The sequence below is a fragment of the Lagopus leucura genome, unplaced genomic scaffold (genome assembly GCF_019238085.1).
Source record: "Lagopus leucura isolate 7727_CA_CO unplaced genomic scaffold, USGS_WTPT01 Super-Scaffold_100004, whole genome shotgun sequence".
Taxonomy (NCBI): Eukaryota; Metazoa; Chordata; class Aves; order Galliformes; family Phasianidae; genus Lagopus; species Lagopus leucura.
The window spans coordinates 60,058,522-60,076,387 of NW_024962264.1; the positions used below are offsets into that span (position 1 = coordinate 60,058,522).

The 17,866-nt window shown below is 41.0% G+C and overlaps 1 protein-coding gene and 1 long non-coding RNA gene across 9 annotated transcripts in view; both read right to left on the reverse strand.

Annotated features, from left to right (window-relative positions):
• Positions 1-9,101, reverse strand: part of ABLIM2 (actin binding LIM protein family member 2) — a 139,376-nt gene extending 130,275 nt beyond the window's left edge. For 7 of the 8 annotated variants that reach the window (XM_042871466.1, XM_042871470.1, XM_042871468.1 and 4 more), the window contains exon 1: positions 8,895-9,101. In XM_042871466.1, coding sequence (XP_042727400.1) covers positions 8,895-8,937 — 43 coding nt within the window. In that variant the 5' untranslated portion in view covers positions 8,938-9,101. Of the gene's footprint in view, positions 1-8,611; positions 8,683-8,894 lie in introns of those variants that run through there. The other variant, XM_042871462.1, reaches the window with a different exon arrangement.
• A 996-nt stretch (positions 9,102-10,097) lies between these two features.
• LOC122179834 overlaps positions 10,098-17,866 on the reverse strand; it is a 66,282-nt gene continuing 58,513 nt past the window's right edge. The window contains exons 3-5 of the long non-coding RNA XR_006178841.1: positions 14,221-14,271; positions 12,065-12,154; positions 10,098-10,890 (exon numbers count right to left, since the gene is read on the reverse strand). This is a non-coding gene — a long non-coding RNA (uncharacterized LOC122179834). The remainder of the gene's footprint in view (positions 10,891-12,064; positions 12,155-14,220; positions 14,272-17,866) is intronic.

The following is a 17,866-nucleotide window of genomic DNA, read 5'->3' on the forward strand; positions in this document are numbered from 1 at the left end:
TACCTCCACATTTAATATGAGACCACGCTGCCCAGGGCTCCATCCAACTGGCCTTGAACACCTCCAGGGTGCATCCACAACCTGTCTGGGCAGCCTGTTCCAGCACCTCACCACTCTCTCTATAAAGAATTTCCCCCTGACATCCAACCTAAATCTCCCCTCCCTCAACTGAAAACCATTTCCCCTTGTCCTGCTGTTATCAACCCTTTCCAAGAGTTGATTCCCCTCCTGTTTGCAGGCTCCCTTTAGGCACTGAAAGGCTGCAACGAGGTCACCCGCAGCCTTCTTTTCTCCAGGCTGAACAAGCCCAGCTCCCTCATCCTGTCTTCATAGGGGAAGTCCTTCACCTTTCAAGATGCCCCAAGAACAAGAGCCATCCTGCCTTCCAGAACCACAGCATGGAGCCATGGGGCACATCATGTTTTGCTATTTACCCACCACAAAGAAGTCACTAAGCGATGCTGGACACACAGTGCCTTCACAGATCGATTTAAAGAAAAAAAAGTGTTTCTGAAAATATAAAAGAGAACTGTACTTTCCAAGACAGAAGAGTTAACTGGTACAAGAAAAAGGGCTCTCAGGAAAAGTGATATGTTTGTTTGCTTCTGTTGGCTTTAGGGAAGACAACTGCTCTAACACTTCAGTAGTAAGATATGCAAGTGCAAACAAGAAGTTACATAGAGAAGTAGCAGGAGATCAAGCAACTGAATTTGGTCTATAGACTCTACAGTGCCATAAAAGTAGCTTAAACAAATAACTGGGACTAAATAGAAAGATGGACCTAAGTTCCAGATCTGAAGTTGGCGAGCCTTTCAATGTCCACAGCGCAAATAGCTATGCTGCAAGCACCTGTCCCTCTGCTGAACAGATTGCAGCAGCACTTCAGAAACACATACAAGATAATAATTACCAGCGCTGAAGCCAGGTGTGCCTCCTATGTATTTCCAAAAATATTAAGTACTTTTGTCGACTGAGAAACTGCCTTGTTCTAATTTTTTGCAGAATGAGTGAATCAAGCAAATCAAGCACTTATCCCACCAACATTATAGCAGCTTTTGACAGCTCTAACTTACAGCCAGGCTTATTCTGCCAACTTCCATTTGCAGCTAGAGCTGTGCACAGCTTTCCAAAATAGCCATGACTATGGCACACTTCTAGCTCTATGTAGACTGTATGTGCTTCAGAGACAATGTGCAGAAAGCCCAGCTGAATGGCAGCATCACTCTCAGTCTCCTCATTACAGGACACTGACCACACTGTTCCCATGGAAAATGAAGACTGACATTGAGAAAAGCTCTGGCACATCACAAATTACAATTCTATCTCTAAGGAAGAAAATCTGAATTTGAAATAAGTGCTTATTGCTTCCACAGATTTTCTTGAAAATGCAGTATATAAATTCACTCTGTTGAACTCTAAGGTTTAGAAATAATGGTGTATTAAGGGTCTTCAGCATAATCTGAGTTTCAGTATTAGGTAAATTCTAATTAATAATACAGACAAAGTCCAATCTGCTTATCAGGGTAGCTCTATTAAGATACAAATATACACTGAAGTTAATTACCTTGCTGGCTTTCTGCAGACAATGACATTTAGGCCCAGCTATTGAAAAAGAGATTATATCAAGTATTTTATGTAAAGTATCACTTCATTCTCATCCCGAACTTTTACAATTTGATCATCTTGTAAGATGCTAAATCCGTTATCCACAGTTCTCAAATCAGGGCAACAGGCACTGCTGGACACAGGGCCCCAGATGGTTAATCTAGGCTGATGCAGGCATCATTATGATCTTAATGTCAATGAATATGATATACAGTAAGACAAAACGCTCATTACTGAAGTCTTGTGTTAGTAAAGATAGAGGCAATGACATATTAAGTCATTATCCAAGGCGGTGTTATCTTAGTTTATCATGGACCACTATGGCTATTTAAATAAAGATATTGAAATCTTTATTTCTAATTCTGTATTTTAGTCACAAAATTAAATGGCTTTACTGCAGGGTGGGGAAAAAAAAACAAACAAACAAACAACCACAGTAGCACACACTGATTTCACCCACAGGTGACAAATGCTCAGCATTTCTTCAAGTGCTGCTGGAGAAGCCAGATGTTCACAAAAAAAACTGGTGTTGATTGTGGAGGGGCCCTGGAGCTATGAATATGTAGCCCAAGGGAGAGAATGTGCATCTTCCAGGCAACTGCTCCACAGTTTGTGTCTGTAATACATAAAACCTCTTCCTGATGCAGGAGAACTAGCAAATGCTCTTACATTATGCCTTCCCCAGAAGAAGCAGGTTTTCACCCTATTTCCTGAGGCCAGTAGAATCAGCAAGGTACTTGGGATGAACCTGCGTGCAGACCTCTGCAGTACCTCCACAGGAGCTCTGAGGCCTTGCTGTAGGATGCATTAAGATAACCACCAAAAATTTGCAGCTGAGTAGGATGCTTAGAGTCTAATTCCAAGCTACAGCCAGGTCCTGGGCAGCATGGGCAGGCCTTGGGGGGCACACAGCCCCATACTGGCCTACTATCATCATCATCATCATCATCACATACCTACAACGCAGGCCCAGGCTCAGTTCTGTCCCATTCCAAAGTCAGAGCATGCTATTTTCTCAATTTAGTCCGAGTAAGGAAGGAACTATTGAGCACATTGGAGCTCATACCACAAAGCATAATCCCTAGCATTGGCACTCAGCTTGCTGTGTGGCCTGGTTAGCAGAACAGATAGCATATGTGCAAGTTGCAGGGCAAGGTGCTGCCGTTGCTGCCAGACATTGGCTGCAGCACAGACAGACGAGGCTCCAGCTGTTCCAGATTGCCTTGTGTTCCATTTATGTGATTTGGCTGCTAATCTTTTTCTATTCCTGCCTTCCTCTCATCAAGGGTAACACCAGCAACGCAGCCAGCTTCTGTGGTTTACTTTGGTCTCCGTGCCCAACACAATCGTATACACGCAGCCTCAAAGATTAGATACTCTGTAACTAAAATCGTAACCAAGTGATTGTTTTTACGCTGCTGGTTTGCCAAGCCAAGAGAAACACAAGAACAAGGCAAACTCCACTAGGCTATGGAAAGTGAACTTGTCAGCTGAACTCTATTCAAGCCCCTTGCTGCTCTGTTACAAGGTAAAGAACAGAAATGACTTGCAGATCCAAATGAAGTTTGCAATACTGACAACACCAACAGGAAAGGAAAAGGGCTGTAGAGAATGTGTAAACTGAGCAAAGTAAACAAGAGGAACTGAGATGAAAACAAAGATGAAACTGGAAAAATATTTTTCATGACTTCTAGAGCATTCACATAACTTTAAACTGCAATACTGCAACAATCTGGGATTTATAAACACACCTCAGTGAACTCTTGACAAGAGTAAAAATAAATGAAGCACAATCTGGCCTCAGATCAAGAACTCTCTGAATTAATGTTGCATATACACACACACACACACATATATATAGCCTATTCATTTAGCCTCATCCCCATTTAATGTTGCTTAGAGGGTAAGATCCCAGTGGTTATTTGGAAATCATATAATAGTTAAATGTCTTATGTATTACCTCCGAGGCTTACTGCTACCTGTGAATCCACAAGCCACATACTTGAGAGAGAGAAAAAGAGCTACAATGATCTATTTCCTGAACTGGCAAAAGCTCACATATGACATACTCCAGTAGAACAGGTTCTTTGACTTCTTCTGCATATGATAGATATCAAATCTTAACTCCTACTTCTTCCCTAAAGATTTCACCATATTAACTGTGTCATAGGGATGTACTTTGTTATCCTTTGAAACAGATTCAAAGAAAAACAACTGCTGCGTGCTTACTGCTCCACAATTATTCTGTATTCAGTTATCTCACTCTATAAACTACTAGGAGTGAGGACCTTTATATACGTATGTTTATACTTTGAAGGGAAGAACATGGGATGTTCACATTTCTTCCTCTCCTGATGCATCGGACTGACCTGAGCTAGAAATGACAGAAGGGATACTTGAAAACTTACAAGGAACAGGCTGCTGTATTTGTGTGCAATTAGTGTACAGTCATAACTGAGGTGCCACATTTGGTCCTTATATCTGTCACGAGGACCAGTTTTGTTGTGTTACTGAATAAAAGTTACAAAAAATCACTTAATTCTAAAAAAAAAAAAAATGGTTTCTAATTAGAAAAAACACCATGTTTTGGGAACATTAGAGTCTTTTAAAAATATCTCTAGTGATATCTTATAATTCAAGAATGTTTATTTTTCATGGCTAAATGCAGTTAGATTTGTTTCCCCTTCACTATAGATCAATCAACTTGTACTACAGCTGGAGGAAAATCTCCAAAATAGAGATATTGATCAATTTCACTAACACCAGTTGAAGAATTATTTGTTTTTGCAGAGAAAGGAAGAAAAATGGCTCCTAAAGCAGACAGAACTAATCACTGAATGGAGCTTATATTCCTCCCACAATTCTTTCTAAAATGGAGAAATAAATAACTCTGGTTCTTGCAAAAGAGGACTCCATCTGAATTTCACAGCACGAGCATCAACTAACCAGCTGTGAAAAAATCCCTCCAACGTTTCAAACAGTAACAGCTCAGGGCCTTGACACACTGCTAATAGATCCTGACATGGGGATATCATCTAAATTCAGAAATATTTGCCCAAAGTATACACTTAAGAATGCCGACAATGAGCCAGCAAATTGTCCAGTAATCTCAAAGCCCTCTCCACCTCCCTGTGTGAATGAATGAGGGAGGAGGAGCAGCACTACACTTCCACTTGAATATGCTTAATTCACTACAATGACTGCTTTGCTCAAAAACCTCCCCCATCAAGACTGGGAAAGGCTGCTCTGAAGTTCCAGTTACCAAAAGTAAGGAGAGACATTTCCACAGCCTGTATTTGGGGGTCTGTGAACTGCATAAAGGAGAATGATTTGCCAAAGCAGGAAAAACAGCCATCAGAGTTCCATACCCTTCCTTGATATTGACCAGTCCATAGCACAGAATGAGGGAAAAGAGGGAGAAAGTTAGCTCAGTATCCATGCTTTTATTGATTTTTCAACATCTTTTTTAAGTGCTTTACTTTTCTTAGCCCTCCATTTAATGAGAATAGAATATTGGGCATTAACTATGTAAGATGTTAATGTCCTGAGAAATAGAACCAGAAGTACTTTGCCAGTGTGCAGAAATAGCAGCCAGCTGCAGGCAGAAGTGCAGCCACACTGGGTGCTCAGCACTGCACAGAGACTACATGCAGTCAGACAAGCAGAGGTGGCTCACAGTCATACGCCCAGGCTTGCTGAAGCAGAACTAGCCATCTTTCCTGTCTGAGCAGTGCCTGGGACATCCTGCAATCAGAAGTTTCAGCTGAGGCAGATATCCCCTGATAACCTTTTCCTAACTATTTCATCTTCTTGTAGCACTGTTCAATATTCTTACCAGCTAAAAAATATGATGTTATAGAGAATTATCTTCAAGCAAAAAAATACCTTAAAGAAACAGAAGATACAGCTTCCTTGTATATTCCATGCAATTCAACTTCAGGCCAAAGAATTACCATCAGGAAACACGTGCCACTGCTTATTTTTTTTCAGCAGTATTGTACCAAGGCTAAAACAGCAAGGAAAGGAAGTAGTTCTAATTCTTTTTAATTACAAAACTTCAAGGACTGTGCATTTTGATCTGCACACATACATATTTCATTAGCTGGTGAACTCCAAAGCAAGGAGACCTCTTGCTTCTCCCATCCAGTAATTTAATGCTCTCTTCTACCAGTGCTCAAAGCAAAGAGCTGAAAGTAAAACTGTATCTAACTGTAAAATATACTACAGCCTAAAACAATCACGCTATTGTTCTTATTGGCATATTTGCATGTGAACTTTCAAAAGGAATTAAACTTCTTCACAGTATGGCAAACCTGTGGGACCAGCCTGTGAACAAGTGCTGCCATGATTTTGCCCCATTAGGGTTGTGAAACTCTCATCACCTGCTTTCTGACCCACACAACCAAATTTTCCCTCTGATGGAGTAGTTTAGAGACTAAATAGACACGTGAATTTGTGTCATGACATCCAATTTAATCTAATCTAAGTTAATACACACCGTACGTAATTAGCTTTGTGATTCTTTTTGCACTCAGATAATCGACACCATGATAGCCTATTTCTGGGAACTGATGGGAACCTAGTTTTCTCAATTTCAAATTTTTAACCTTCTTCTAGCTATGATTTCAAGATGGCAAAGAACTGAACTAACAGACTGATCACGTTATTATAAATTCTTGAGTTACACTTACAATCCTGAACGTACAGTCATTCCATGCAACTCTCCTAGGTAAAAAGGGTGTGAGTGAGTGGGTCTTTGTTCAAACTATTTTCAGCCAAAATCAGGGGAAAGCACATGAAATTCAGCTGAGGGGAAATCACGTATAAGAAAATCTAATTATGACAAAAATATAATACATTTGAGCTGAGTTTTCCTCTGCCACATGGTCATATATTTTCTAGATTTAACACTATGCCATTAGTCTGTAGTCCATTAATACAGAATGACATTTCAAAGTACATACTATTGAGCCATTATTATCATATTCCCCAATATAAACATTTGTACATCTAAAGCCAAATGTTATATATACAGAGGACATGGACTGAGCAAAGGTTTCTGGAGCAGCAAGCATTGAACTACAAAGATCGGCTTCATCTCAGGGATGCTCTGGATTCCTTGAACACTACATGGGGCTGATTTTGCCACCAAATTTCACCCAATTTTCTTTGCAGAGACAGAAACATCCTTCTGTTACAGTACCATCACCAAGCTTTGAATTACAGCCTTTCCAGAGTAATTTTTGTGGAAAACTTTTGTAAACAGTAATTTTGCAAAAGCTAGCTGTGGCATTAAATCTGGTGTATGATACTTGCTCCATTGATGTAAACGGAAAATTTCAATCAACTTCAGAGAGAACAGGCAAGATCCTCACATTTAATTTATTGTAGAATTGACTGTAAATTGTTTACTCAGTCCACACAGACAGGCAACAGGGAAATATGGAAACATCAAAGCTGAAGCGATACTGAAAACCAATGCTCCTAAACTACCAGTTATACTTTCAAATGAGAGCTACGAAGTCTCAGGGGTTTTTTTCCACTCTTATACTCAGGCTGTTATTTTTATCTTGGCACTGTTCATTTTTGCTATTTCTTTACATCATGTTTGGTGCAATTACAGAGACAGAACTGTGTCAAGTCTCATCTGCACTCTTACTCACTAACTCTTCTTCTGGGTTTATAACTCTGCAACCTATTGAATTTTTGTTTAAAACATTCTTGAGATGCAACTCTGGAATTTTCTGTTCCTTCTACCAACCTCAGTTCAACTGCTACAGTATTTAAATGTTTCACAGTATTGCATATTCTTCCACTGGAGATTACAGCTTGGTAAACGGATACGACTCTGTGCGCCACTTTTATCATTTCCAATGCAGATGTCACCATCCGTGTTAACCATCTAGATTCCTTTAAAGTCAGAGGAAAGGCTCAGGATTTCCATTCCTGCTCTGTTCCCACCTGTGCCCCTACGCACCTGCCCAGCCAGGGCTTTCCCCGAGGGCTGGAAACACAGACCACACAGGAGAGCAGCTGACAGGAATGCAGGACAATACCGATGCTTCCAATAGCAGAAATGGAAAGCTACATTTTGATCTGAGGTCTCTGGCAGGTGTTTGACCTCAGGTCTCTCATTGCTCCAACAGGGAGCAATGCCCCTCGTTGTTTGTGCTGCACTCCCGTTTGGCTTGCTGCGAGGATGTGGTGTGATTAAGCATGTTGACATACAGAGTCAGCACGTAATTGCAGCTATTCCACATCTCCTTGTCGTTGTGGCAGAGGGTATATTTAGCCACTATGGTTATGCTCAGAAATGAAATATACAATAAGCTCTCAAAGCCTCCCCCTTCCCTAAGCATAAGCCTGTGTTTGCCTTAAAGACTGTAATATTTGGTAATCAGCTGTGCTCTGAAGCAACCACCCCCTGTGCCACCCGATGCAGACAAACGCTGAATCGCTGGAAAACACAATTCCGAGCCAGTTCTCAAATACTGCTTGTGTCATGGCATGAATTACTTTCACATCGCCCTAGGCAACTAGATCTCCTGCGTGGAAATCCTACCCGAGGTTCCGATGAAATCTCCGTGATTTTCCCCTCCGCTGCCACCACGCTCGGCCAGGAGCAGAGGCCGAACTCTCACCCCAAATACCCCCACCCAAATAGCCCCGGCTGTCCGGGAGGGGCAGGGGCTGGACGCAGCTCCACACGCCGCACACATCGCCGGAGGCAGCGGCTGCCGAGCCCACCCGGGAGGCTCGCAGTGGGGCTGCGGGCGGTGCCCGGAGCGAGGGCGGCCCCAATGGAGCACCCGGCTCGGCACGATCTCTCTCCCGACATCCGCAGCTTCCCCTGCGCTGCGACAGCTCCCCTCACAGATACACAGACATCCCATTTATTTTTCTTATCTTCCAAATAGACAACCCTCAGCTCGCTCTCCCCGCACCGCGACAGATCCCAGCGCCTTCCCCAGCCCCGGGCACTGTTAGCGGGTGACTAGCCGCCTACCTGTGCCGGTGCTCATGGCGTGCAGAGGGGCCGCACCCGCCACCCCGTTCCGCTCCGCTCCGTCGTCACCGCGCCCCCGCAGGCGGTACCGGGTCCATCCCCGCCCGCAGCGGGGCAGGCGGCTCGGCTCCGCCCCGCCGCCAGGTGCCCGCACCCCCTAAACGGCCCCGACGCGGCGGGCACCTTGGGTAGTGTAGGCAGCCCCACGGACTACATCCCCCTCCGTGCCTTGCTGCTCCTGCGGGCAGCGCTGCTGCAGCTCTTCCCCCCTCCCCGTTCCCACCTGCTGCTCTGCGCTCCACGAGTGAGGTCGTCTTCTGCATCATCCCGCCCTGCTGGTGCGCGGCTGGTGCGTTCGCCGAAGCAAGTCGGTGCGCAGGTGCTTTAGCATGTCCCCCGACGCCTGGAGAATGGAGATGAGGGTGTTTGCGCTGTTCCTCGGCTCGGCCTGCACTCCAGGCAGCGCTGCACCACAGATGTCTGGCAGCACGTCTAGTTATTAAGGAGAAAGGCAGTGCTTTCTGGAGCAGGTGAACTCTCACCCATCCCTCGTATCGGAAATGAAAAAAAGTCACAGTGGTTTATAGAAGCCAGCCTACCCAGCTGTCTAAAAATTAAGTACTATAGTTTTAGTAGAAACTATGTTTAAAAAAAATATATCAATTTTAAGAAACCTAGATAACTGCAGCTGTAATTACATAACATAGCCTTGCATAGCTCCTCTTATGTGGAGCTGAGAGTTCAGAGCAGCTCAGTGTTGCAGTGGGAGAAAGCAGGACTGTGGGTAAAGTTGCTTTGCATTCACATGAAGCAAATCTAGGATTGAGAGCACCTGGAAATAATCAGTACCACCAGGAAGGCTATGACTCTACAATAAGGATGAGACAATCTATGCTGCCTAGAGAGGTTATGGATAGCCCACTCCAGAGGTGTTAAACGCTAGATTGGATGGAGCCCTGGCAGCTCGATCTGGTGGGTGGCCTACAGCAGGGGGTTGGAACTGGAAGGGATTGAAGTTCTTTCCAACCTAAGCTATGATTCTGTGAATCCAGTGTCCTGTTTCTGACAGTTGCTAGCAGGGGCTATCAACAGAGGGGACTCCCTGAGCCAGGTGTGCATTCTTTGTGTTGAAGAACCTTGCATTTTCTTTCATTATCTTATTCAGTTGTTTGAATCCATGCACACTTTATGGCACCCACAGCATTCTGCTTAAGGAATTTCACAGTTAACTGTATTCTGGAAGTGCCACCTACTTTTTGCTCAACATGCTACTTGCTATCTTTGTTAGAAGGAACAGCAAACATACTGTTCCCTATGCACTTTCTCTGTGTCACTTGTGGGTCTGCTCTATCAGATTCCACTCTTTTAATGTATTAACTCCTCCCTTAAAACTCTTGTTTTATAACTTTAGCAGCTGCTGTCACTTCCTATCATTAATTGGGGAGCGCATCATTGACTGTTTAACAGAATGTTTTCTTTGCTGCTTTCATTACCTATTTTCCACTCTGCAGTCATCCACCACCCATTTTCCATGGAAAACTTTCTTGGGCTGCCCAGCTGTGCTGAAGCAGCTGTGTTGCTGTTAGCCTTTAAAGCTCCATTAAGTTGCAGAGTATTCGTGAATATCCATGTGTTCATATATGTTATGTATCACAGTAGTAGAAATATGTAGAGAATCTCAATTGTGGCTGTGCAGCATCCGTCTTGTCTTTGTTCTGCATTCATACTAATGAGATCTGGCTTCCAGCATCACTGCAATTTGTGTAATAATTTAATCATTAAATATCTTTGCATATAATAACCATCATGAGTTCAAGGCATTCTCAGAGTGATGCTGGTAAGCCTGTGGCTATGTGGAATTATTGCTTTGAAAGCTAAATGAGATATAACGTGCTGTATCAAAAACAGTGGATATTCAATCAGAATTGGATGTAACAAAAATAAACTGCTTTAGGGCTGCTGAAGTTTGACTCCTCCTGCACTGTTGCTCAGTAGAAAAGATACTAAAGCCTTTGCTTCCTCGTTGCAGAGAGAACACAGGTCTGTGAGAGGAATTCTGAAGTTCAAACTTATGTTAACAATCAAAATCTCAGGATAATAAGCAGTCATCTCTTGATGGCATTTTTAAAAGCAATCAGCTTGTCCAGATACTGCAAAGAAGGCTGAAAAATCAGCCTCTAAAATGTCAGCATTTTGCACCACTTTCCATCATTAGTGGAAGGTGAAATGGGATGCGACAATCCTGATGATCTGCTTTGCACCAAATCCTCAATGCCATCCTGGAGGAACACAGAAAAAAATGTATACAAAAAAGAGTTTACTTTCCTTGTATGCAATATTTTTCTGGTGTTTCTTCACTAATGTTACTCAGGGGAGTTGGAGTAGATGATCTTTAAAGATTCCTTACAACCCAAACCATTCTATGATTCTAAGAAATCATAATGCATTTTACTGTCACTGTGTACACGAACTGTATTTCTTAAATATATTCACATTTCATTCTTTTACATTAGTTCTACTGGAAAAAAATTCTCTTTCTGTTGAACCACTCCAGCTATCAGAAATGCATCTGTGGCAAATAAGGCAATATGGCTCATATTTCATTTTCCCCACTTCCAGAAAAAAGATGGATATAGTCAGGTTCTTCCTCTAAGGCATTATGTGATACTCCAGTGTGACAGAATTATGTATGGTTTCATTTAAAGGGGAAAAGCATGCACATTTAAATATGAGATAAACCAGAACAATCAAAAAAGCATACATTCGTGGATAGACACAAGCATTACACTTAGCAGCATGCATGTTCTTGTTCTCACGTGTGCTTCTGGATGTTAAGTAATAGCGCAGATTGAAGGTCTGACAAAATATGTATTCTTGCTGAAGCAGCTTGCAGTTTTGCAAGAAGCCTTTTTCAAGAATCCTAGACATTTATTTATTTTTTCCTCAAGTGAAGTTAATCACACTGCAAAGTGTTTGCCTTCATTTTCTCATTTTTATTGCTCTTAAAATTTGCAACAGTTCAATGGTTGTAATATTCAATTACTAATAATAATATTTAAATACAGTTTTGCAGCAAGATTCTTATACAATATAATTATTCAGTGTTTTTCTTGAGAAAATCCAGATGAAGCAAGCAAAAAGGTTGGTTTTTTTCATTGTTTTTTGTTATTTTATTCTTTTTTTTTTCCTGGCATTCCTCGTATTTGCAACAATGTGGAAACCATAGGCTTCCCAGTAAAATTATTTCTTTTATTTAATTTTTTTTTGTCTGCAAAGGTTTTTAGGTTATTGCCAATATAATTTGAAAGGAGCCCATTGGTGGGAACTTGCTGCTCTGCATGAGGAATGAAGCAGAATCCTTATCTCTTCAGCACAAAAAGAAAAAAAAGCTTAATTGTGAAAAACCATTACTATGGTTTAATATTTTCACACACGTTCAAGCGTCTGTTTTACCTGATGATGAAGGATGAGAAGTTGGAACTCTTGTTCACGTTCAAAGCTGATGTGGTACCAAGGGGTATTCAGGGTAGCATGGTGTGAAACCTAAAAAATAAAATAAGAACTGAGATAAGATGCCTAATTGTTAGACTTGTATTTGCTCCAAGTTGCTTTGACAACTATTGGATCTCCTGAAAGATGAAAAGCAGTCTTGCAATTTATAGTAATTTGTTTTGAAGAGCTTGTGTCTTAAGTGACAAATTATCCCTCAAATGCTTGCCATAAATTTCCAGAAATTTGTCATTTTCCCATTACTTCAAAAATAGCAATTCTTTCTATCACTGAACATGGTGTCCCACAGCCCATGAGGCCCCCCTTCTGCTTTTTGCTACCTCTCTTTTGTTTAAAGAAGCCTCCCTGAATATCTGTATGTTAAAAACATTTCTGCTTTTATTTTCAGTTTTATCTCTCAGGAATTCAGGACTGGACTGCTTTGGGTTACAGCCTCAGCTACTCTAATTGTATGTCTAATCCTCAGTTCAAGTTCCTATCCACAGAAAGAGGTTGGAACTAGATGATCTTTGAGGTCCCTTCCAACCCAAGCAATTCTATGATTCTAAGTTATGAATTGTTCACTATTTAGGCTAGCATATTCAGACTACTATATCAGGGAATTTTGGGCTCTAGGAGAGCTGCCAAAACCCGCAGGCTCATGTTTGCCATCTGTGGGTGCCTGTGGCAGTGTGTACCTCTCCATCTTGTGCCTGGGATTGTCATGTGCTGCTGTGGGCACTGATAGTAAATAAAACATAAGTCAACCTGAAGTTTCCAAAGAGTAGCAGGCTGGGATCTTGAAATGAGATTCTGGCTATGAAAATAAATGTATGGTTATTTGCTAAGCTAGATGTACACGTTTAGAAATAACGAATTAGTGTGAAGCTGCTGTAATGAAGTAATAACAGAGCACTACATAGAGTTGTCTGCACTGCAACATCAAGATGTCAGAACTTTTATGTAGAGCTCCTCTCACTGTGGGCAGAATAAAAATACTACATCAGCAGTTTTAAGTTAGAATTCAATTACCCATTGCAAACCTAAATGCATTATGATCAGTAGGTGAAATACAACTCCAAGGCAAACTTTGCAAACAGAAAGAATGGAATAACATCAAAGGGAGCAATGGCAGAGGATGAAAGAAATCTCTGTTACAACGAGACAATCAAGGACTGTTCTCTCATGTCAGCAGTTAGCTTTTGGGAAGTTGGTCAGAACAAATAAATTGTAATACGGGAGACTGCTGTGTGTGACAGGAAGTCGAGTAGGTAATGCTGGCATCACTGTGCAATTTATACATGAGAATGACAACCACATTGGTTATAGAAATAAAATGTCAGAAATATAAAAACAAAGAATGGTTTGAGGAAGAGCCAAGATTAGGCATTAACAATTGAAAAATCACAACTGCCCATGCAAAAACATTGAGGAAAATTGAACTTGAGAACAGCAAATGAAATCTGCAAGAATTCCAATGCAGCATTACACTGCTGATGTAGCCAGCAGAACCAGTCTTCCTGCCTGTAACCTCGTAAATAACTTTGCTTTCTGGAGCAAGCAAAGTGACAACCCTTATACTGCCCCCTTTGTGCCTGTTGCAGAGGGGTTAGCACTCATTAAGCATATTGTGATCTCTTGCAGATGTGACTTCTTGATCAAATTGCTGTTTATGTGAAGCTACAGCTTCTCATTCCACATGTATGACTGTACGTAAGCCCACAGGCCCTGGGACAATGTAATTCTGTACTCTGCAGGACTGGCTGATATATGCTGGCTTCCCACCATTAATCTCACATTGCATCTCTAACAGTTCTACTGTAAAAGAAACGCCGAGCCATGTTAGCAGAATTTAGGCTCTTACTGGGTGACGAAATTCTCACATAGCACCATGTGCAAGTGAGGCTTTGCCGGAGATCCATGACAGCTTACAGAAGCTTTCGCCACTCTCTGCCAGGGAATATACCTGGCCTGAAAGCATCAGCCCCCAGAAAATGCTGCTGTGACAGAACGCTTCTGTGTATTTCCCCTGCTGCAGCAGAGCTGTCGTCTGCTATCAGTATTGCTTCCCAGGTTCAGTGATACAAGCTGAAGTTCCCAGTCTTTAGGTAATGACCTACCTGAAAGACTGCTTCTTAGCTGAGGTTTGTGGATAGTGTATGCAGAGAAATCTGCAGGAAAATAAGGAAAAACAGAAGAATAATATGTATGAATTCCCAAATATGGGAAATAAATTGAATAAACATTACTGAATATAAAGTATTGACATAAGACACATACTGTATAGTTTATGTAGTGAGCCCAGAATGTGTTAACGCTTATTATAAATTTTTTTTTTAGTTGAATGAGCATAAATGTAGTTAAAATCTGTTCATAGCATTCCCCCACATAGTCATACCTTAACATAACTGTGGTCTATGATTGCACTAACAGAGACAAATAATAAGCATCTCCACCCTCAAAACTGAGAGCCTTATATTTATGTAAAGTATATTTCACTGAATCAAAAGGCCATAAAAAGAGCCATAAGGTGATTCGAAAGCTGAAATTCAAACTGGAAGCACCTCAAGTTCTGATGATTTTCAGATCCACATCAGCAAATCATATACTGTGCCTCAGATCTTCTCTATTAAGTAGAAAATCTTTACTCATATTTCACAAGATTTTTGGTGTGCTGTGTCTTTAAAGATTTCATTCTTCTTCTAGAAAATGCCGCATGAATCGTGTCAAGGTTAGACATGGAAATATCAGAAAGTGTTGGCCTTGTTATGTTTATTACCTTTGTTTTGTAATTCTGTTGTGGTGCCCTTGGCCAAATACATAAAAGAGGAAAAATGTTCCTAGGAGAAGTTGTAACTTTGGATCTCTGGACAGAGCTACAACGAATGGGCACTGTTTTGCACACAGGAGCCCTTCTTTCAGATCTCAACTAGGTGGCAGCAGTATTTTGGAAAAATCCCAAGCTTCTCTGCTGGCTTTACATGGGTGCAGAAATTTGTGGTTATATGTTAAAGTCAGAATTATCAATGTAGGATTCTCTGTTTTGGAGATCTTTCAGGGACAGGAGACATTAATTCCAAGAAGATATTACTTTGTGCTACCCTGAACAAAGGGAAAACACTCGTAGCATACCGCTAGCATTCATTCCATTGTACACAGAGGTTAACTTATGCTAAACTGCATTGCATCTCATGAGTGGCACAAAGACCATATGATAATAAATCACAGTTTTATGACTATAACTAGAATGGTGGCTCTCCATCACTCTGGGTCCTCCAGGCATTCCCTCAGGCATATTCTTTTGCAGAACATAAGCAGAGCCCAAACCAAAACTTTGTTTTCACTCAGTCCACATCAAAATATCTTTCCTCCATGCTGGATGCTTAAATCGTTATTTATTTCCTCAGTACCAAAATCTGCATTCTGTGTAAACCCAATCTCCCATAAATAAAGTTTTCTCATAATATGTTTTCTACCACCAATCAGAACCACAAACAAGGTAGCTAAAATTTTAGCACTGAAGATTTTGTCACAGAGCTATTAGAAGCCTTTTTATGCACCACGGAAATGCTTTAGCACACCAGCCAGAGAAAAAAAGGAATATTTAGAGAGAACTACAAGAAAGTTTATTAAATGTTATGCTTCTATACAAATCCTTAGAAGGGAAAAGAAACTGAAGCAGAGCAGTTATTCATTTCCACTCCTCATTCTGTTGTAATATTCATCTTTTGTTAAAATCATGTCCTTCCCTTTCACTTTAGCTTTCAGTCCTCACAACAAGCACATTCAAATACATGAAATCAGTGTATCATCACAGAGTTATTTCTTGGGTAACTATAGGACTGTATGGGAACTGCTGAGTCACGGCCTGAACCTCTGATTAATCACCTGAGGTGAGCCTTGAGTCAGCCAGAGGAGCACAGGTGAAGGCAATTCACCTGTGCTACCGGAAGGGGTGGAGCCAGGCTCCACCCCTCCTGGACCTATTTAAGAGCTGGCTACCAGAGGGGAAGGATCTCTTCTGGAGATCCTCCTCTTTTGGTATCTTCTAGTGAGCTCAACCCAAGGGTAAGCTCTTCTACTTATTCTCTTTTGCGATCCTTGTTTGCTTTTGCCTTACTCTTTTGATTATATTGCAATTATAACATCTTGGTTATACAAGGACGGTTACTTTTATTATTTTCTTTCTGCAAGAATTTACTCTTATTTCTACTAGAAAACTTCAAGCAACTGGAAAAGAAAAATGTTAAAGAAAAATCAATCCACCTGATTACAAAAGAAAGTGCCAGTTTTCCTTTCAGTTACCAACAATGCTATAAAAGGTAGCTTTGATGTTAGTGAAGATGAAGGAAGGTTTTGTAGGCTTTATATTGAAATTTGGATAGAATGAAATTGGGACAATTGTTATTTCATCTTTGTTATTCCTCTTAATACTTGGAGTTTTTTAGAAGAGTGATACTGTTGCCTCCTTATTAAAAAATTATATATGTTCTCAGTATTCTTCAGGCTTTGTTTATCTAAATAGGGCTTGTTAATTCTCTTGGTGAAGACGACATTGGGAACTGAATTAAAAAAAAAAAAGCAAAAAAACAATGCTAGCAATGACAAATTAGGAAAAGCTTATTGCCTGTACTGGAGCCTGTGGGTACAGACTTTGATGGCTTTGGTTTGGGAGCAAAAGTAAAAGCTTCCTTTGTGATTAAAAATGTTGTGAATTACAGTATGGTGTTGTGCCTGTGGGTCAGAAAATGAATCACAGTAATTCAGAAAGTAAAGGAAGGAAAAATCATGTCTTCGAAGCGGTAAAGATGAATTACTCATTTTTATTATGAGCTGATGAAGCTGTTCTAGAAGGGGCATGCAGTTTGTTGTTGCTCTGTGATTTTTTTTTTTTTTTTTTTCTCTCTCTTATATGTGGAAGCTTAAAATCCATGTCATGTCTGAAATAGACCAGGGAGTCCTAGCATGTCTTGAACTTCTGGCCTGGAATAGGAGCCTGAATGTTTTTGCTGGTAGGAGGAGCATGTTGGTTTTTTGGTCCCTGGCCAAAAATGCCCTCAGGCTGGTAGCAGTGACTCTCAGGAGTTGCTGAACTTAGGAAGAAGCTTTGTCAGGTGTGTGACAAGCTGTGGCTTGTGGCTAGGAATAGTGAGCTTAATAGCATCTATTATTAGCATGTATAATTGTAAGTACTCTGCACTGTTGTTTGGTGAGCTAGGTAAATAGCTGAGGAACAGTGCTTAAGCAGTGCAACAGCTGGATGTTTTGACTCAGCGTTTTCCTGCAGACTACAAGGCGACAGTGTTTCCTTGAAGATGGATGAAAGTATATTTTTCTTTTCATGTTTTCTGTTTTTCCTTTCCAGCCCAGCCTGTGGAGCTGGGATGGTGTTTTTTCGAAGCCTGGGGAAAGTAAAACTATTTGGTTCCAAACAGGCAGGGGAAAAGATGACAGGATTCCGGGAGAAAACACTTTAACTCCTTACCCAACTACACAGGCAGTCACCACGGAGAGATAATGCCTTAATCAAAAGGAAACATATGGCTAAACCTATTTTTATGGAAGCTTTGTGTAACTTGTGAAACATCAACACAATAACATCCATGAATATCAATAAGCCTGTTAAGTATATATATATATATGTATATATAATATACATAAATATGTATATATAAATTATTTTTGTGAGTTTGTTACTGTAGGTTCACACTGCAAACTGTACATTTCACAAGTGTGTGCTCAGCTGGTGTTTGTCTTAAGATCGTA